Genomic DNA, 22,819 nt, shown 5'->3' with positions numbered 1-22,819 from the left:
TAACAGGGAATCTAAAGATGGGGCAGCTTTTGAAAAAAATTGCACAAACAAATATATATATATATATATATATTATAATAATATAATATTATAATGTGTTACAAATAAATACTTTATACCTAGTTGTTTTGCTCCATCATGAAGGCATTTTTATTAACTTTTAATCTTTTGCAACAAGATAATAGTTCTGATGTCGAGATCATGACAGAAAAAATGTACGTCATGCCCTGACTTTCGTAAAAATGTCCTTAAATGCCGTCATAAAGCCTCCATAAATCAGAAGTGAACCATAAACGAGTAGGACGTTTGTCGCCCAGATCTGTAAAAATGCTTCAGCGCTTTTACACCACAAACACACTGACTGTGGAATCGGCTCCGCCACTCACACGCAAGCTGTTCAGCTGGAACCGTCTCAAACAGTCGCCACCTTCTTCCGCTGAAACAAAACACTGATCACTCATTTACTGCACCAAATGTTACTCCCTGAGATTTCAAGCAATTCGGGCCACACTTACATTTTGTTTAAGGGTCCCAGAGACTCACTGAAGAGATTTCCACCAGAACTGCTGGGTAAACACCAGCAAATGGTAGCTTAATGATCGAGTTTATTCACAGGTATGATGGTCCAGTTACCGGAACCAGCAAAGTATTTCAATGGGCTAACCATCAGTATGTGAAAAACACTGTAGCGGAGCTGCTGCTTGGATTCTGTACAAGACTCTTAGTAACAGCTTATCAAATCATGGGCATTTATGTAAATGATGTAGCTGAAGGAAGCTCATCTGGCAAGAGACTAGTGAAGGCAAGAGACATTAGGTCAAACAGGGCAGACCTTCGCAAAGGTTTTGTTTTTTCAAAACAGGTTTCTTTTAAAATTTCTGGTATGATTAGTGAAGTAATGAAATTGCTTGTATACAAAAGCAAGACGTCCATTAAAAAAAAATGAATGGACAGGTAAGTATTTAAGTTCAAAAGAGATGTCGAAAGTGGTAATGTGAAATGGCACTAAGAACAAGAACATGAGCCCTCAATATTGATTAGGCTTATTTATAGCCACAAACTAATCATTAATGGTTAAGCATTAAAAGTGAACTGTTCTCACTATTCAATCATGTTAGTTGCTTATCTGGACCATTGAAAGATCTCAGTGATAAATCTCAGTTAAATAACCCTGATGTAGTGCTTCAGCTAGTGGAAATATTCATAAAGTAGTGCTCAAATGAATTCTGGTGTAAAAGAGAGAGGCGAGATTGGTAAATTATCTCAGACAAAATGTTCTCGGATGAAAGGTGTTCTCCCACAAAATGGTGAGTTTTAGTAATCGACATTCTGGCCACCAGTCAATTGACCAATCAGTCTGATGCATTGTAATTTTGTAAAAAACTACTTAGAAACCCCAAAGTCTTTTGAGCTTTAGTTCTGAGAATTTTTTTTATTAAACTGAGTGCACAAATATGTGTAGGTTTAGGACAAGAGAGATAAATTTAATCAGTAAAAATAAGATGAACAGACAGTTGCGATTACGGTGGTAAAGAAAATACTTTACATCAGTTCATGTGCACCCTTTGTTTTCATAACTACCATTGACCTATGTATTGTAACTTGTGTCAGTGTTTTTGTACACATTTTTTAATAAGTGGATTATAAAAAAATATTATAGATCAGGAGAGGTTTTTCTTTTAGTGAAATTGTTAATAATGCACACGATTACACTCTAAAGTAAACAGGACTGTTGCGGTGTTACATGCTGCCGATTTGTACATACACAACTTGGCTGGATTTGCACTTTTTGTGCTCTCTCTCTCTGGAGTTACCTATTAAATATTATTTTAGAGTTTAGGACTCATTACCTAAGAACTTAGTTATAGTGCCTTCAGGACGAACCCGTAAAGCCGATCTATGAAAAATGAGATATTGAGGAAAAAAAGGATGGGAGGAAAATAGAAATGCTATAATCTGCATTTACATAACACTCCATCCACCCTCTGCAGAAACAAAGTGGCAGCATGACATGCTCCCGTGCACAAGCACACGCACACACACAAAATAGCATAGAAACATGCATACCTCTAGATAGAGAAACAGAAGGCTAATATCTTGTAGATTTTAATATGCATGAGAAGAAAATGTACACACACACACAGGAAAAGGAACCCAATGTGAGGGGGGAAATAAGAGACTTACCATCTTTTACACCCGCAGAATGAGCTCAGTCATACACATACACTCACTGTTACGGACAATCTGACAGAATGTGTGAGAGACGAAGAGGGAGCGGAGGGAGGAGAGTGGGAGCACAAGAATAGATGAAGATTGGACAGAGGCAAGGAAAGAGGGAGGGGGAGAGGGATAGAGAAATAGAGAGAGAGAGAGAGAGAGAGAGAGAGAGAGGGAGATGGGGGGAGTCTTTTTCCTTCTCCCTCCCCTCTCTCTGTAATCTTCATATATTTTGGTGGTCCATATATTTCTCTCTCTCTCTCTCTCTCTCTCTCTCTCCATCCAAGGCGAGTGAGTAGTAAGAAATAAAATGCAGTGAGAGAGTATAAGGGGGAAAATGAGAGACGGATTGTGCAATAAAACAATGTGCGTGCACGCACGTGCGCACACGCACATGTACACGCACATGTTCACACACACACACACAGATCTTTTGCTGTGCACTGCCAAAACTTGGCAGAATTTGAATACTGGTGTACGTTTTGGACTGTAGAGGAGGATGAAAAGGGGAATGGACCAATGGATGGATAGATGGAAGAACTGATTAATGTATAAATGAATTAATGGAATGAATAATAAATGGAGGCAAGAATGGATGTTTGGATGAGTGGATAGAGGGAAGGATGGATGGATGGAGGAATGGAAGAGTAGGTATATGGCTGGACTGAATAAATGATGTGTTAGATGAATGGAAGGATGGACAGACAGACAGAACATCATTAATCTGACATATAGCTGGTCATCTGAATTTCAACTCAATTCTGTAATTACCATATTCCAATTTCCATATTTATATTTTCATTACTTTGTCCTTATGAATTTTAAACAACTCTATAAAAGGGTCTACAGAATCCACAATGATCAATAGAACAAGCTGTTATTTTTCTTCAGCTGTCTTTCTCTAAATGCCATTTTACAGGCATCTTATAGAGTACTGAATTGTTTATACAAAAACTAATACGATGTCACAATTGTAAAAGAACACTTTTTCCACTTTCCTTTTCATACTGTCCTTCCTCAACTCCATCCTCCTGTCTCACCCTCTCCTTCACTATTTCTTTTGCTCTCTCAGACAATTTCAGTAAATGTTCACACATCACATTAAGTGTACAGTATGGCTGTGATGTAGATGATGTAATAGTTTTATGTGAGACAGGTACATGAAGATTTTGCCATGGATTTACAGAAAGATGTTGTGTAAGATAGACTACTTTAGCTTCAGAGATCTAAATAGTAAAAAAAGAAGCAAATATCAGACTCCAAACATGTACGAAATACATTAGTAATGAAACGACTAAACAGAGAAACAATGAAGAGTGACACCAGGAAGAGCTTCGCTTTATAACATCACTGTTTCTCCTTCTTCCACTCTCTATATGTGGATTTTTCTGCACTGGAGGTAAGGATTCTTTTTCTATTAATAATAGAGACTGTAAAGGCAAACTACATCCACACACACACACACACACACACACACATAGGTCATAGCAGAATTAGTGATGGATGCAGGATTTGCATATTGGGTCAGATTCAGAGTTGGTGCGTGTGTGTGGTGAGGATGTACACTATATGTCCAAATGTTTGTAGATGTCTGACCATCACACCCATATGTGGGCTTTCCCCAAACTGTTGCCACAAAGCTGGAAGCACACAAACGTATAGGACGACCTGCACAAAACCTTGAGCTCAACCCCAGCTGAACACCTTTGGGATGAACCGGAACATTGATTGCACTCTAGACCTCCTCACCTGACATCACTTCCTGTACACAAATCCTAACAGCTACACTCCAAAATCTAGTGGAAAGCTTTCCTAGAAAAGTGGAGCTTATTATAACAGCACAGAGGAACTAAATGTGGAATTGACCCCAAAGTACAACACCAAATTTTGTGGTATTCCGACTTCAGGCATGGCTATTGGTGTAAGTATTATACAAACAGACATAGGGGTTGAATTTGAGTAAAACAGTTACACAAAACTCTGATCTTGGATTTAATCCCATTTTCTTACGTGATATACAGCACCACTGTCTAAGAGTTGGATATAACCACAATACATCATGCTAAAGTTGCTTTAGGATTGTTATTACACTTGAGGCCAGTGTTAAACACATAAATGACACTAACAATTGACTAATAGCGTAGTATACAGTAAGTCAATAAAAAGGTACACATAGAGGACACTGGCAAAGACATCATCCTAATAAGATGTTGCTACAAATAGGACAAGACTATTTCATGCTTTAGAAACGTTTTAGATATAGGTTTAATGATCAATCTTTGGTGTAATGTAAAAGTTTCGTTATATTTTCAGTGGCTAAGATGTCTTTTTTGCAGCGAACGTAAGGTAAGCTGAAAACAGATGAGTATGATCTTTTAAACTGTGGTCATATTTTAATAAAGAATAAAAAAAAAAGAGTGAGAAAGTAGCCTATTATTTCATAATCTCGATATAGTAGCCTGTGGCTTCATTAATAATTCATAAATCATTCTGATTTAAAATAATGAATCTCATTACAATCATACTAAATGCTGACAATCAACTAAGCTCAGGTTAGTGTGTTATAATTACTGGTATTTATCTACCTAGACTCACAGCAAATGATTTCACACTGAATACAGACTTGAATTTCAGACTATGGCATGCTGAAAAAAGGAAACGGGCACAGGGTTTATATATATAACCTGAATGGAAACTGTCATGATTCTTTCAGCAAATCAAAAATAAAACTTCTAAATATCCCCAAAACTGCTTTTCGCCTGTCTGAGGTGTTTAAGAGTGTGTGTGGGTACAGAGAAGATGGGAGAGAGAAATGGGAACTGATTGTGTGAAAAAAAAATATGCAGAGAGAGCGTGTGCACAATACATGGATAGAAAAATGTTTTAATATTGTGAGAGAATAAAGGAGAAAGCATATTTGTGTCTACAGATGCATTTCCACGACAGGAACCTTTTCTTTATTAAAATCAAATTCTGCATGTTGAATGCAGGAAACTGGATTCTTGATGATCGCTTCCTGAAAACAAATTGTGATGGCTAGAAGACTGGGTCAGAGCATGGTCTTGTGGGGTGTTCCTGATATGCAGTGGTTAGTACCTACCGTCTGTCTGGTCTGATTCCACAGAAGAGCTTCTGTAGCACAAACTGCTGAAACAGTGAATGCTGGCTATGATAAAAAAAAAAAAAAGTGGACACTGCAGAGGACACTGCCTACTGCGTGTGAGGCTGTATACCTGCAGACTGGTCAAGCTCGTTCATGCTGACCCCTGTACACTGTCAAAAACGCTTACAGTGGGCCATAGAGCAAAGGAAGAAGGTGCCCTTGTTTGATGAATCACATTTTCTTTTACATCTTATGGATGTTGTGTGAGTGTGTATTGTTTACATGTGGAAGAGATGGCACCAGGATGTGCTATGGGAAGAAGGCAAGCCGGTAGAGGCAGCATGGTGCTCTGGACAATGTTCTGCTGGGAAACGTTGGTTCCTGGCACCATGTAGATGTTACTTGGACACAAACCACCTACCTAAACATTGTTGCAGACCAAGTATACCCCTTTGTGCCAAAGGTATTCCCTAATGGCAGTTTCCTCATTCAGCAGGATAATGCTCTTTGCCACAAGGCAAAAAATGCTCAGGAATGGTTTGAGGACCATAACAATATTTTCAGGATGTTGACTTGGCCTCCAAATTCCCAAGTGTCTGTGGGAAATCCAACCCATGGCAGCACCACCTCACAGGACTTAAAGGGTCTGCTGCTAACATTTTGATGCCAGATACCACAGCACACTTTCAGAGCTCTTGTGGAATCCATGGCTCGAGGGATCATAGCTGTTTTGGTGTGGGGACTTACGTAATGTTAGGCAGGTGTTTTTAATGTTATGGCTGTTTTGGTGTATATGTAATACCTAATTCTATTTATTTATGAAAATGCATTGCACTTTCTAGAAAAGTCTATGATGCATTATGCATAATGCCTCATAATCACAAACACATCGTCAAAAGCCAATAAGCTTGAACCTATAGCATTTACAATTAACATTTGTCATTGAATCAAGCCGTTACTTATACTGCATTATGTTAACAATTAATAATGCACAATAAAAAACTTATATTTGAAATGCAATCCATTTTCATTAATAATTATAACAACATGTATAATGCCATTTGATACATACATGGCCTTCACCGCTTTTAGCAAGTCAAATTTCTGGTGTTTCCACTTAGACCGGAAAACCCCTAATATTAAAAAAAAGCAATAAATAACAACAGCTCAGGCTTAAGTTGCTGAAATGTCACTGTAATTTTGCCACATGCTGAAATGATGAATGTCATGCAGTTCTGCAAGTCTTTCACTGGCAACCCACGCAGTCCTTTTCCCCCAGACATTAACACACAAGTGTGTAACTGCTCAGTGAGAACACACACACACACACACACAATCTCATATCTCTGAGCTCTGTAATAGACTGCACTGATCATGAACTCCACTTATCTAACTCTGAACGTAAAGCACTCAGAAAAGGAAATATGAACATTTTAGAAATACTAAGGCAGGTCATAAAAAGTGTTTGTATTAATGGACTTATCACACAGCATGAGATAAGGAAAAAAAAAAAACTATACTCTGCCTAATTTTATAAACGACTTCACGATAACATGTTCTTCATGTCAAGTATGATGAAGATTCTCTAAAATAGAGAATCTTATAGAGGAAATTATATTTCACTATCGCCCCTTATGTACTGTAGCTGTACTGTATTTAATGTAATCCTTTACTACATTCACTCTTACTCATTTGACAGAAGCTGTTACATGAAGCAACTTATAATCGAGGAAATAGGATGAAGGTTAATAATGGCTTTGCTCAAAGATGCAACAGTGCTCCCAAGTGGCACAACAGAAAAATGTGTGCTCTGTCGTCTGGAGATTTTATATTTGAATCCAGATGATGCCACAGCTATCTGTTGCCTGGTGGGCCAAGACAGCAAGGCAGGGTCTGGCAGAAATGCCATACTCTCACCGCTCTCGATTACAGTGTCTTTAAGCTCATGTACAGTACTGGCAAAAGTCACATGCAAAGAAAGGCTGTAAAGCAAAGATGCCTTCAAAAATAATGTAATTTAGTGTTTCTACATTAAACAATACTTTAGAGAGCAGTAAACAGTAATGAATGAAACAAAGGCAACATTTGGTGCCATGACCGATTGCTTAAAAAAGTAGTCTCGGGTACAGATTGCTGTTTTAAAAGGGGCATCTTTCTGGGCGTCTTGTGAAACCAGCCACAGTTCTTCTGAAAGCTTCATCACTATGGGATGTTTGTCTGAAAACTTCTCTGTTTGCTGATATAGATGTTTGGAAATCGAAAGTGTTTTTGTAGTAACTATATTAATTACAGATAAAGTTGTTGTCGTTCTTTAGGCTGCTCCCTATCTGGGGTAGCCACAGCAGATCATTTGGTCTGCATGTTTTAATTTGGCACAGGTTCTATGCCTGATGCCCTTCCTGACACAACCCTCCCATTTAATCCGGGCTTGGGACTGGCACTGAGAGTTAACTCTTCAGTGGCTGGGTCAGCTCCCTGCACGGGAATCGAACTCGGGCCACGGCAATGACAGAGAGGGTCCTGCCGCTGGACCACCAGGAGGCACATTAACTAAAGATAATGTAGATGTCAAAAATAAAAATGTACGAGTTTTGAATCTTAGTTTTTCCTTAAAAAAAAGTGCCTAAGACTTTTGCACATTAGTCTATGTGGAAGAGGGCAGACTTTCTCCTGAGTGATCTTATTTTACTGCAAGAGCAGTAGTGTGAACAGATTTGATATGTAGATTTTATGTAGTCTTGGTGAAAGCACTTGTTCCTTGAACCTTCACCTTCCCTTGATGGCAGCTGTCAGATGATGGCCAGTGGGTGTGAACTGGTCAAAACCAAACCTGACAGAAAATGAGGGCAGGGAAAGGACAAAATGTGGCAGCTTGGCAGTGCCAGGATTCACCACCCTCCTATTGATGGCTTTTAAATGAGCAGTACAGCAGTGGCCTCATTTGGAGACATTAATAAAATATATCGGATGATACCAGAACTTTGTCTTCAGCTGTGTTTGGCCTCAATGGCCCTAACTCAGCCACTGGTGGGCATGTCACCATTATGTCTTGCAAAATTGCTGCTGTAAATTCAGTACCAAAGAATTTTTTTTTTTTTACGATGTGCCATTTTTGTCTGCTACAGCAATATGGGGCAGAAAGTCATGCTGTGGAAAACCAGCTTTAGAAAAAAAAGGTTGGAATAGAGATATTTAAAAAAAACACACATAGTGTATATCACAAAATAAGATCATAAGATTAGTTGATTAGTTGTGTTAGTGAAACATGGTGCGTCACTTTATTTGTTTTGTGTGAAATCAGCATTAACGGCTGTGTTAGTGTGTTTTATTGTGCAGTTACACTTTACTAAAAAGTCCAAGCTTGGTCCAACATGAAACATCTCATGCTTTAACACACACATTGCTGTGGGAAGTCATAGCATGGCAATTTTCAGTGTATACAATGCTTGAAGTATATGACCTTTGTTCTCTCACATTAAAAAGGATTTGATGGAGAATTTTGTCCTGTCTCTGAAATGGCACTTCTGCACCCCCTACTGCTGTAGTGTGCAGTTTAGTGTTTCCTCAAACAAACCTTGTGTTTTTTTGACTTCCTTGTTTGCAACAATGCCTAAACTTTGTACATAGCGTATATCTTTTCAAAGCCTTGTAACCCTCTTCAATTAAACTAAAGCAATATCCAAAGAAACTAAAGCAAAATACATGTCCAGTATCTTTACTGGGATGTGTAATGTACATTATTAACTCCATACCTCTGTTTCTAGGTTGTTCACGATTAAATATGCAACAAGTCTTGCATGTTTATAATGCACAATAGTTTCAGGTGCACACATTACACAGGGTCACACAGGTTCAGGTCAACGCACGCATTACACACATTTAATTAAATTCAAACAAAAGCAGTGGCCATAAGTGAATCTCACTTTCCTATATGAATGGAGCAAGCTATTTTTTAAGAAAATACTGAAACAAAATTTGGTGTTACCTGATGCTGGAATTAAATTACTGTTTCTTTTATAATATGGTATATTTTCAAGCAGAAATAATCTCAGCATTATTGCTCGCTTAAAGCTAGGATTTTTGGAGGGGATGCTATATATGATATGATATTTTTTGTTATTTTATATATTGTTTTTCCCCACCCACATGTGCATGATTATACTGTCAGTAATCAGAAGATGGAAAATGATTTAGTCTTTTAAGAAGATGATTATTGTCACACATTACGTCACAGTTTTAAAAGTTGGGGTCAGAGCAGAGGGTCAGCCATGGTACAGCACCCCTGGGGCATAGAGGTTTAAGGGCCTTGCTCGAGGGACCAACAGGCAGCTTGGCAGCTTGAATCTCGGAGCCAACAGCCAAGTGGTTGTTTAAGTAGTTGATAATGATACATAAAATGACCAGGGTAATAATGTACAAATCGATTGCAAATTTGATTTCAGGTTGGATTTAAACGTAATTTCCTTAATTTCTTTTCTCAAATTATCAGGTATGTTGTTCAACTAAATAAAAAAAATAATAAACTGACAGCTCACTGTACTCAGTATCGCTCCATTAGTGGATGGCTTGTCCTGTCATCCCTGACATGTGTAAAACGTCAAAACTGACAGTATCACATCCAATGAAACTCTCAACTGGTCTCATCCTTGTTTGCACACACATATGCACACGAACGCAGAAGCTTCTTATGAAGTAGGGTGCGTGAGCAGGGTGTGTGAGCAGTTGCAAGTGGCTGCAAAGCAGACAGCAAGTGGACAGGATATGGTGGGAACAGAAAGCGGGAAGCGAGTGTGAACAGGAAGCGGGAAGTAAATGTGGTCACGGCTCTTACCTTGGGTGTTGGGCAGGAGGCAGTGGAGAGGCGGGAGGTGGCTTGAGCTCGAGGAGACTCGGACGGCGTGGTGCTGAGAGATGCCGTGTCTCGAGGGAGGACCTGAACACCCCGTGAGATGATGGAGTCTGGAATCTAACACGTGAACACATAGAGTGAGAAAAGTAGTGTAGATCTCCATATTCTACTTTAACTTCATATTCTATATCTGAAACTAAGTGGACAAAAGTGGTGAAGTAGGCTTTTTTAAACACAAAAAATCTGGAACACATTATAAACATTCACTCAAATACATTTATCACTTCTCACAAAAAAACCCAGTTAAAATCATATTGTGAATGCAGTTGGTAAAACACTAAAGCATGTTCATCACTGTGATTATGATGATAATGGTGATGGGGTTATTCTTCTTCATCTTCATCTTCATCTTCCTCTTATTATTATTATTATTATTATTATTATTATTGTCTTCTACAGTCGCCTATAGTCACTTAAAATCGTAGAATCAAGCTTCGATTTCCTCAAAAAAGATCTCACAGCTGCTGTTTTAAGTGTGTCTGTCACAATGCCTGCTTCTGAAGAAGAATTTTCAACACACACTTTAAAATGGAAAAAAATACAACACACCAGTGGACTGAATGCTGATTGGTTGAGCATACCTGTCAATCTGTGGAAGGCGTGACCATAAAATGAGGATGTGGATGGAGATGGTCTGTTCACAGCAACGATGACACACACACACGCACACACACACACACACACACATTGTGAAACACCTAATGAGGATGAATTAATTTATCCTCATTATTCAGTTACATAAAGCAAGGATCAGGGCTGCTAAATGTGTTTGTATTTAAAAAAAGAAATTAAAACCAAAAACCAAAAACAAACAAACAGTAGTTAAAAAGAAACGAGGAATATCACATATGACTTGTCACTTAAATTGAACTGGTTTAATATGATTAATATGAATATGATGCCAGTTAAACAACAGCAATTCTTATGGAAATCAGGAGATCGGTAGCCTAAAACAAGTAGAAATAATGCTCTGGGTGCTATATATTATCCGTATTATTAAGAAAGTTAACACTGTATTTAGTTTGGATTCTGCTGGCGGAAAGTTCCTAGAGAGAAAGGCACAAAAGGCTGATGGCACAAACAAATAAATGGAAGAATGGATAGATGGATGGATGAATGAGATGCTAGATATTTTCTTGGTGTAGAAAGTATTTGAACTGGATTATATTTCTGGAAAACATCATGCTGAGATCATGTGGGGTAGATGGAGGGGCTGGAAAATATGTAAGTATAATAGATAGATAGATAGATAGATAGATAGATAGATAGATAGATAGATAGATAGATAGATAGATAGATAGATAGATAGATAGATAGATAGATAGATAGATAGATAGATACTTTATTGATCCAGATAATATCAATATTGTGATGAGTTAAAGCACAATACACTTGTCAGTGATGCTGCTGATACTGCGATATCTTTTTCAACGATTTTTTCAAAACAATTACAATCTCTAATAGGAAGCAGTTGATTATGATAAAATGTGCGTATTTTATTTCTGCAGGCATTAAATATAAATCATCAAACTCTGTTCAGCTTTTTAGAGGTTTTTGATTGCATGTTTGTCTGTTTTTGCTGGCAGCTTCTTAGCAAACCTAGAAAAGCTAACTTTATTGTTTCACAGCTAACTTTAGAAATGTCTTCAAGCATAGTGATATGATTTTTTTCAATTTTATATTGCCCACCCCAGTCCCAAAAACATTTTTTATTTAAGTCTCCAACAAAGGAAACACTCAAATCACAAAAGACTTTCTACTCTTATGCTTAGTCTTAGTTTCAGAAGTTGGAGAGAGTGCAAGAATACAATATTTGAGTTCTTGGGCATTAAGAGATGATCAAAAATAATAGAACTGCCTCATTGTTTGACTACGCTTGTATACCTTGGCAGCGATAGAGGCGGCAGTGATGTGGGAGGAGGAGCTGTCCTCAGCCGAGGCCACGCCGCTGTCCTTCTTCTCCTCCTCTTCCTCCTCACACTGCACTCCTTTGTCTTCAGTCTGGCGGTGGGCAGGGCTCGAGGAAGGAGGCGGGGACAGTGGGGGCGGAGGTGAGGGCAGATCCTCCAGCTCATTGGCTGCTTCCTTCACCTTGACAACAGCCTCGCGCAGCAAGTCTATGGCGTGAGGAAGAGCAGGAAGGATGAACTGGAAACACTCCTGTGGGGGAAAGAGGAAGAGTATGAGAGGAAGAAAACAACTGATGATCAGTTAAAAAGAGAAGAAGAGAAGAGACGAGTAGAGGAAAGGAGATGAAAGGAAAGGAGACAGGAGAGAAGAGGAAGAGGATAGACGTGTGACTGTTTTGCTAGAAGTTTCTAGCAAATTGGCTCAATTAATTTACAGGCAATTAGCTAAAATATACAGTGTAATTTGTGTCCAATTATTCTTTTTAAAATAATTTTTTAAAGACTATTTTTAAAAAAAATCTACACTGAACTACACTACTAGGAATAATTCAGGACTGATGTCATCTCTTCTGCTAATAACAAATAAGACGAAATCAAAGAAAGCCTTAGGACAATTTGTTCTGATTGGTCAGTTACTTGCCTGAATCATTTTGCTTCCAACCCAACAGCCATGTAACATCTATAATTTATGGATTAATTATGAATTTTGTGCACATTAAGGAAATGAGACTTGACATTTATCAGCTTCTACTTCACTGTTGTGCTGATCAATTTAACTAAATTCCATGCGGCTTGACTTAAAATGTACACCAGAATGTGGAATAAATAATATTTATTTATTTATTTAATATATTCAAGTTGTTATTTAATAAAGAAATTTGCTTAATCATTGATATAGGAAAGTCTTGTAAAGGAGACATTTATTTAACCTTTATGGGAGGGGTCTTGGGTGTCAGGGATTTGTAGCCGTTAAGTTTCCGCTATTTAGGACAAAGGACTTTGTGCTCTCTGGACATGACAAGCTGTGTTTTTCCTTGTCTTATTAATGTCAAGAAAAGGGTAAAAAAAAAAAAGAGGCTGGTGAAGGCATCTTTATAGCTGCTATAGTGCAAATGATAACTAGCTTGTTTATAACTAACTTCTTGTGGAATCGTAACCATAAATGTTAAAAACTATCATGTGTCATTCATTATAGCCTCTTTATAGCTGCTATGTAAGTGTAAAATGACTTGACTAATGGACATTCCACAACGTTAAATGTAACTATAAATAATTAAATAAAAAAGTATATATATACTAGGAATAAATCTCTCTCTTAAGCTAGAAGGTTATATTGTATGGCATCAGGTTTATATGTCCACTTTAATGCTGTACACGTGAGATGCTTCTCATGCATCAATTTGCAGAGAGAGAGAGAGAGAGAGCGAGAGAGAGAGAGAGAGAGCGAGCAAGAGAGAGAGAGAGAGAGCGCGAGAGAGATGCAGCAGAGCAGTAATGGTGGAGAGGGGAGTCAGAGCTGCCACACTCAGCTGGGTTCGGCGTGTAACAGTTCAAGCTTCAGAGAGGATCAGACAGATCAGAGAGGGTAAAAGCTCAGCTCTGTGGGTCAAACACCTCACACAGCGCCCATTTCTTCAACACTGAATGACACTGTATCCCATGCAAACAGCCATGAATCGTATCAGAACAAATGCTTTCAATGTACATTCGATACTTTCCATATCTTGGTGTGCATTGACTCAGAATCAATTGACTCTAACTCCCAGCGCCTTATCTGAGGCTGTGGAACACTCCTGGAGGGCGACAGAGAGCAAGACAATCTGTGTGGTTTGTTTTCCTGCTTGAATTCTCAGCCACATTATAAGCAGAACACTGAATACTGAATACTAACTGGTTGTACAGAAGAGCAGTATACTGAATACTGCTTGGCCTGGGATATTACGATACATAATACTGATTGGTTGTGCAGGACAATGCTGTATTAAATATTGATTGGTTGTACAGGACATTACTATTCTGCATACTAATTGGTTTGGTAGGATCATACAGATCGAGGTGCAGGACAGTGCCATACTGAATACTGATTGGTTGTGGCGAACAATACTGAATACTGATTGGCTGTATAGGAAAAAAAAAAGCAGAGCAGTTGGGACATACCACTTGAGCTACATATCTGACTGCCGGCTCCAACCTACATGAGTAATCACCTGCTCTTGAGGCTTTTGCTGTACTTACCATGCACAATATTTTTCATATTTTCCTCACTCACTCAGTGTGGACCCAGGGCATAATGAATACCCTAATAGTGATTTTATTATATGTATACAACTCTTTAAACAGTCCCTACTGAATGTGTTCCCCTGAAGCAATGACCTTAAGCCTTTTTGGTTCAGTGTTGCTGTATTATGGCTATTAACCCTGATCTCTGACACTAGTTTATAAATAGCTAGAACATGTGAAGACATATTTGTGACTATACGGTGACAATGCAAGGCTGTCTTCACCTTGCAGGACAGTAGTTGACCGTAAACTGCCTAGCTGTGTCGGACAATGCTATATGGAATACTGACTGGTTGTGCAGGAGAGTAATATATTGAATACTGATAAGTTAGAGAGAACAGTGCTGTACTGAATACTGATTGGTTGAGTGAAGTAGCAGAATGTTGAATAATAATTAGTTGTGTAGAACAACTCTTTAGTTTATTCACTTAGTATTTTTTTTTTCTGGTTTGGAAAGCCTAATCCAAACAGAAGACAGTTTACTGCTCTGATAATGATCGCTTCATTCGATGATATTGTTGACTTTAAATTGAAATTACAGTATGCTATCAGACTTACACAGATTCACACACGACATGCCAGAAGGTACCGGATGAGAGGAGCCTGCATTCCTGGACCGTCAGGGTGTAGAATGAAGTCAGTGAAATCAATAACATAGAAAAGCCATTAAGCAGCGGGTCCTGCCAAACCCGATCTCTCACACTCCATTGAGTTTCATACCATGTAGGGTCTAATAAAAGTCAGAGTGTATAGTCCTTACACTTGTAACTTTAATTGCTCCAGGGACTGAAGGTAATATGACAGCAGATGGGTGGAGGTAATGTAACCGATTCATGAAGAAAAAGAGATTATATTAATGATGAAACTTGATCTGTAAGCAGAAACAGATGGGAAAGATGCTAGCAGAGAGAGAGAGAGAAAGAGAGTGAGAGAGAGAGAGAGAGAGAGAGAGAGAGAAAGAGAGTGAGAGAGAGAGAGAGAGAGAGAGAGAGGGAGGGAGGGACAGTCGTAATGATTGAGGAGAAAAGGAACCCCCAATTGCACATTCTTGCTCTCATACACACACTTTCTCATACACACACACACTTATTACCTGTGAGCCTTTCTTGCTCCCAGGCAGGTTGATAATAAGTGTTTTCCCACGGATGCCACACACCGGTCTGCAAAAAGAACATTTCAAAGTTAAACCTTAGGGCTACAAACTTTTATGCTACAAGATTTTAATTATCTAACAAAACACAAACATTTGTACATCTATGTTCTAAAACTCTACAACTAATGAAGTACCACACAGCTGTACACACAAGAAGAGGAGACACTACAAAACTGTACACACCTGTAGTAGAGACACTACACAGCTGTACACACAAGAAGCGGAGACACTACAAAACTGTACACACTGTAGTAGAGACACTACACAGCTGTACACACCTGAACACGAGACACTACACAGCTGTACACACCTGAACACGAGACACTACACAGCTGTACACACCTGAACACGAGACACTACACAGCTGTACACACCTGAACACGAGACACTACACAGCTGTACACACAAGAAGAGGAGACTCTACAGAACTAAACACTCCTGAAGAACAGACACTACACAGCTGTACACACCTGAACACGAGGCACTACACAGCTGTACACATCTGAAGATGAGACACTACACAGCTGTACGCACCTGAACACGAGACACTACACAGCTGTACACACCTGAACACAAGACACTACACAGCTGTACACACCTGAGCATGAGACACTACACAGCTGTACACACCTGAGCATGAGACACTACACAGCTGTATGCACCTGAACACAAGACACTACACAGCTGTACACACCTGAACACGAGACACTACACAGCTGTATGCACCTGAACATGAGACACTACACAGCTGTACACACCTGAACATGAGACACTACACAGCTGTACACACCTGAACATGAGACACTACACAGCTGTACACACCTGAACACGAGACACTACACAGCTGTACACACCTGAACACGAGACACCTCACAGCTGTATGCACCTGAACACGAGACACTACACAGCATGTACACACCTGAACACGAGACACTACACAGCTGTACACACCTGAACACGAGACACTACATGACACTACAGAAAGAGATACAGCTGAACACATTTCAGATAGAGATACTACACAATTCTACTACACGATTCGGAAAGAGGTACTACACATTGGAGGAATAATATACAGCTGTACACACCCACAAAAGGGGTACTACACATCTGTACACACCCAAAGAAGACCTTTACATACCTGGGAAAGAGTCACTAAACAACTGTCCACACTTGAGAATGAGATACTACAAACCTGTAGCAGAGATTCTACACTCCTGTACATACCTGAAGTAAAGATACTATGTATCTGAAGAAGAGATACTACACAACTGAAGATGAGATACTACAGAGCTGTACACAACTGAAGATGAGATACTATACAACTGAAGATGAGATACTACACAACTGAAGAACAGATACTACACAACTGAAGATGAGATACTACAGAGCTGTACACACCTGAAGATGAGATACTACAGAGCTGTACACACCTGAAGATGAGATACTATACAGCTGAAGATGTGATACCACACAGCTGTACACACCTGAGTAGAAAGGAACTACACACCTGGAAAAAATACACCTGTACACCTTTGGGCTAAGAGATACTACACATGCAGCAGAGTTTCTATACCCCTGTACACACCTGAAGTAGAAATAATATGATATCTGAAGAAGAGATACTACACAGCTGTTCACACCTGAAGAAGAGATACTACACAACAGAAGAAGAGATAGTACATAGCTGTACACACCTGAAGTAGAGATACTACATATCTGAAGAAGAGATACTACACAGCTGTACACACCTGAAGTAGAGATACTGCACATCTGAAGTAGAGATACTACACAGCTGTACACACCTGAAGTAGAGATGCTACATATCTGAAGAAGAGATACTACACAGCTGTACACACCTGAAGTAGAGATGCTACATATCTGAAGAAGAGATACTACACAGCTGTACACACCTGAAGCAGAGATGCTACATATCTGAAGAAGAGATACTACACAGCTGTACACACCTGAAGCAGAGATACTACATATCAGAAGAAGAGATACTACACAGCTGTACACACCTGAAGTAGAGATGCTACATATCTGAAGAAGAGATACTACACAACTGAAGAAGAGATACTACACAGCTGTACACACCTGAAGTAGAGATGCTACATATCTGAAGAAGAGATACTACACAGCTGTATACACCTGAAGCAGAGATACTACATATCAGAAGAAGAGATACTACACAGCTATACACACCTGATGTAGAGATACTAAGTATCTGAAGAAGAGATACTACACAGCTGTACACACCTGAAGTAGAGATACTACCTATCTAAAGAAGAGATACTACAGAGCTATACACACCTGAAGTAGAGATGCTACATATCTGAAGAAGAGATACTACACAGCTGTACACACCTGAAGCAGAGATACTACATATCAGAAGAAGAGATACTACACAGCTGTACACACCTGAAGTAGAGATACTAAGTATCTGAAGAAGAGATACTACACAGCTGTACACACCTGAAGTAGAGATGCTACATATCTGAAGAACAGATACTAAGTATCTGAAGAAGAGATACTACACAGCTGTACACACCTGAAGTAGAGATGCTATATATCTGAAGAAGAGATACTACACACCTGAAGAAGATATACTACACAGCTGTACACACCTGAAATAGAGATACTATACACCTAAAGAAGAGATACCACACAGCCAACTGAAGGAGAGATACCACACAGCTGTATACACCTGAGTAAAAAGGAACTACACACTTGGGAAAGAGATACTATACACCTATACGCCTTTGGGCTAAGAGATACTACACACCTCTACTAGATATACTATGTATCTGAGGAAGAGATATTACACAGCTGTACACACCTGAAAAAGAAATACTACACAGCTGTACACAACTAAAGTTAAGATACTACACAGTTGTACACACCTAAAGAAGAGATACTACACAGCTGTGCCCACCTGAAGAACAGATACTAAAAAGTTGTATACACCTGAAGAAGAGATACTACACAGCTGTGCACACCTGAAAAAGAGCTACTACACACCTGTACACACATGAAGAAGAGATACTACACAGCTATAGATACCTGAAGTAGAGATACTACACACCTGATGAAGAGATACTACACAGCTGAAGAAGAGATACTACACAGCTATATACACCTTAGTAAAAAGGAACTACAAACCTGGGAAAGAGATACTATACACCTATACACCTTTGGGCTAAAAGATACAACAGTTGTACACACCTGAAGTAAAGATTCTATGTATCTGAAGTAGAGATACTACACAGCTGTACGCACCTGAAGTTAAGATACTACACAGTTATACAGTACACACCGGAAGAAGAGACACTACACAGCTGTATACACCTAAAGTAGAGATACTACACACCTGAGGATGAGATACTACACAGCTGTACATACCTGAAGTAGAGATACTACACACCTGAGGATGAGATACTACACAACTGTACACACCTGAGTAAAAGGAACTATACGCCTGGGAAAAAGATAGCATACAAATATACACCTTTGGGCTACACACCTGAAGTAGAGATACTACACACCTGAAGTAGAGATACTACACACCTGAAGTAGAGATACTACACACCTGAAGCAGAGATTCTATACCCCTGTACACACCTGAAGCAGAGATTCTATACCCCTGTACACACCTGAAAAATGGATACTACACAACTGAAGAAGAGATACTACACAGCTGTACACACCTGAAGAAGAGATACTACACAGCTGTACACACCTGAAGAAGAGATACTACACACCTGAAGGTGAGACACTACACAGCTATACACACCTGAAGAGATACTGCACGGCTGTACATACCTGAAGAGATACTACACAACTGAAGATGAGACACCACACAGCTATACACACCTGAAGACATACTGCACAGCTATACACACCTGAAGAAGAGATACTACACACCTGTACACACCGGAAGTAGAGATACTACACACCTGAAGATGAGACACCACACATCTAAACACACCTGAAGACATACTGCACACCTATACACACCTGAAGAAGAGATACTACACACTTTTTCACACCTGAAGTAGAGATACTACACAGCTGAAGATGAGACAGTACACAGCTATACACACCTGAAGAAATACTGCACAGCTGAAGATGAGATACCATACAGCTGTACACACCTGAATAAAAAAGGAACTACAATCCTGGAAAAGAGATACTATACACATATATTCCTTTGGACTAAGACGTACTACACACCTGGGAAAGAGATACTATACACATATATTCCTTTGGACTAAGAGGTACTACACACCTGGGAAAGAGATACTATACACATATATTCCTTTGGACTAAGAGGTACTACACACCTGGGAAAGAGATACTATACACATATATTCCTTTGGACTAAGAGGTACTACACACCTGGGAAAGAGATACTATACACATATATTCCTTTGGGCTAAGAGGTACTGCACACCTGGGAAAGAGATACTATACACATATATTCCTTTGGGCTAAGAGGTACTGCACACCTGGGAAAGAGATACTATACACATATATTCCTTTGGGCTAAGAGGTACTGCACGCCAGAAGAGAAGGTGCTGACCACCCGTACATGGGTATAGCTTGTTTTTCACACTCACCTGGAGAGCATGCCCAGTGGAGTCACATTCAGAGACCCCATTAACATCGCCAGAGACATTCCTGGAGCCTCTCGCTCTATCACTTCTTTAGTGGCCTGAAGAGAGTGACAGAGGGAGATGAAGAAAGAAGTATAATTATGTAACAGTTATTATTCATGCTGTTTGTGTTACTAGCTACCCAACTATCTGTCTTGTTAAAAGCAACTCTGTTTGTCTTTAGCCATAAACCCATACATACCTATTTATTGGTAATATTGCACTTTTTATTGGCAAAATGATCGAATAAATTGAATTGAATTAGAGTAAAAACACAGACCATTACCATTACAAAAAGCCAGAGAGAGGCTATGTCGGAGGCCATACTCTATCAGCTATACGGTGCACTATTTTTAGAGCAACCATGTCCGAGAGCATAGGGGAGAAAATGCCGAGCTCTTAGGAAATTCCGTAATCCACCATAAAAGATAAGTGTACTCTAGCAAGTATAGACTACCCATAATGCATTTTACTCTACATTGCGACCCAGCTGTACTACAATAATATCACTTGTTACAATTAAACAATAAAATGGCCTAAATAGATAAACAAGAGTTTAACAAGACAAAAGTTAATTTTCCTTTGCTTGTGCATGTTGTGGCAGCCACGAGGCACCAATTTTCCCTCCATTAACATGATTAAGCACAATATAAATCTGCTTTGTAGAAACTTAAACTAATCAAGTGAATGTATTAGAATTCAAGTTGACTTGATTTCCCTTCCTCTTATCAGAGACAAATGAAAGAAAAGGAATACAGTTTCCTCAGAATCGCTGTATTAAACGGTGAACACTCCACAATGTTAATGTAAGGGTGTGTTTTAAGTATTATTATTTTATATCATTATATATCATATTCCTTTCACAAATTCTAACAAATTGCACATAACTTGCAGAACATAACTTCTTCAACTATCTTCCGATGTGACTGAGTAAGCAGGCTAACTATATTGCAAAAGAGCAATGTCTGTACCGATCTTATCCGATCTATACTCGGGTCACGGGGAGCCTGTGCCTATCTCAGGCGTCATCGGGCATCAAGGCAGGATACACCCTGGACGGAGTGCCAACCCATCGCAGGGCACACACACTCATTCACTCACTACGGGCAATTTAGAGACTCCAATCAGCCTAGAAGCATGTCTTTGGACTGTGGGAGGAAACCCACCAAGCAAGGGGAGAACATGCAAATTCCACACACACAGTGAGCGGGAGCAAGACTCGAACCCAGGACCCTGGAGGTGTGAGGTGAACGTGCTAACCACTAAGCCACTGTGCCACCCAAAAGAGCAATGTCTTTGTTTGTTTGTTTTATTCACATTACAAAAATAACAGAATTGGAATCTACTACAAATCTGTGACACAGTGGAACTGCCAGATAGAATGGGTTCCTTTAAGCAGCATTTCATTAAAATGACTGATTTTCCAATAAGACTTTCTTTTAATAATGATGAAGACTAATAACATGAACAATGATAGGTTAATGTTTTTCAAATTAATTAAATGAATCTTTTTTGGAGAGCCCCATAGAGCTCTGCTGCCCTGTGCACTGCAGGAGGTTGTCTGTTCTATATGAATGTCAGCTGAACATATGAAAGCATATTTCTTTTGGTTGCCAGACAATATGGTTTAATCTTAGCTGGCTCTTCTATTAGTATCATGTTGATGCACTTGGTCTTCTTCTCTTTAGCAGGGTTGACAGGTTCCAGGTACAATGTCTGTGTATTGCAGACAGACGTGCACCATGGTCAACCGTCAACCCTTTACTATGCCTGAATGTTTTTAGGCTAATTTCAAGTCTTTGTGTAACTGAGAGGAAATTTTGCTGAAATCCGGCAAACGTTCCCCAAACTTCAGGAAGATGACCGTCTTAGTTCTGCGGGATACCAGTCCTGATACACACACCTATTCCACAGGATTTTGGCAAAACATACAAGCCTAAAAAACCCCCCAAACAAACCAAGAATACTTCATGCACTGTTTGCATATGTGTTTGTATTCAATTAGGATGCATTTTATGTTGAATCCCAGTAATGTAATTTTAGTAAGTTACATCCCAAACGGTGTTTTTTTAAAATATTTTGTTTCTCTTGACAAAGAAGGTAGATGGGGAGAGATTACATAGGCTAGCTGAGTGAAATTAGATGTAATAAGATGAAATGGATATATGAATGAAGTAAAGATTGAATAAACCACTAGGTTTGGATGTCCTTGATGGCAGGAGGCAGAGCAGTTTCCATATCAGACATTGTTGCTGCAGGTAAACATTCTAACATGAGTGTCCTTGTTAACCATGTGGGATAAGGCCAGGTGGCTGGAAGGAGATGGCATCTGTGGTGGCAAATTTGGCCAGTATATACACTGGTGAGGGTCCAGTGTAGTTGGAATGGAGGTCTGCTTGTGCTCAAAGCACTTCAACTGGGGTGAGTGCAACATGGTGGAAGTCATCAAGGCACATAACTGTAGACTTCTTGATGGTGACCAATGTGAAGAAGGTGGACACAGCAGCCAGTGCCAGAGAGCCAGTGCACTCTCCTTCAGCATATAAGCAGAGCTATTTCCAGGGTTCACCCTCAAAAGGGTTTACCTTACGT

At 39.4% G+C, this 22,819-nt stretch overlaps 1 protein-coding gene across 10 annotated transcripts in view; it reads right to left on the bottom strand.

Annotated features, from left to right (window-relative positions):
- Nucleotides 1-22,819, bottom strand: part of gphnb (gephyrin b) — a 114,333-nt gene that overhangs the window by 30,879 nt on the left and 60,635 nt on the right. For all 10 annotated transcript variants that reach the window (XM_058379063.1, XM_058379064.1, XM_058379067.1 and 7 more), the window contains exons 5-8: nucleotides 20,192-20,286; nucleotides 15,513-15,579; nucleotides 12,114-12,389; nucleotides 10,152-10,286 (exon numbers count right to left, since the gene is read on the bottom strand). In XM_058379063.1, the coding sequence (XP_058235046.1) occupies nucleotides 10,152-10,286; nucleotides 12,114-12,389; nucleotides 15,513-15,579; nucleotides 20,192-20,286 (573 nt within the window). The remainder of the gene's footprint in view (nucleotides 1-10,151; nucleotides 10,287-12,113; nucleotides 12,390-15,512; nucleotides 15,580-20,191; nucleotides 20,287-22,819) is intronic.

The sequence above is a fragment of the Hemibagrus wyckioides genome, linkage group LG25 (genome assembly GCF_019097595.1).
Source record: "Hemibagrus wyckioides isolate EC202008001 linkage group LG25, SWU_Hwy_1.0, whole genome shotgun sequence".
NCBI classification, from domain to species: Eukaryota; Metazoa; Chordata; class Actinopteri; order Siluriformes; family Bagridae; genus Hemibagrus; species Hemibagrus wyckioides.
The sequence above is the reverse complement of the archived record's forward strand: the minus strand, read 5'-3'. Positions and strand labels throughout refer to the sequence as shown.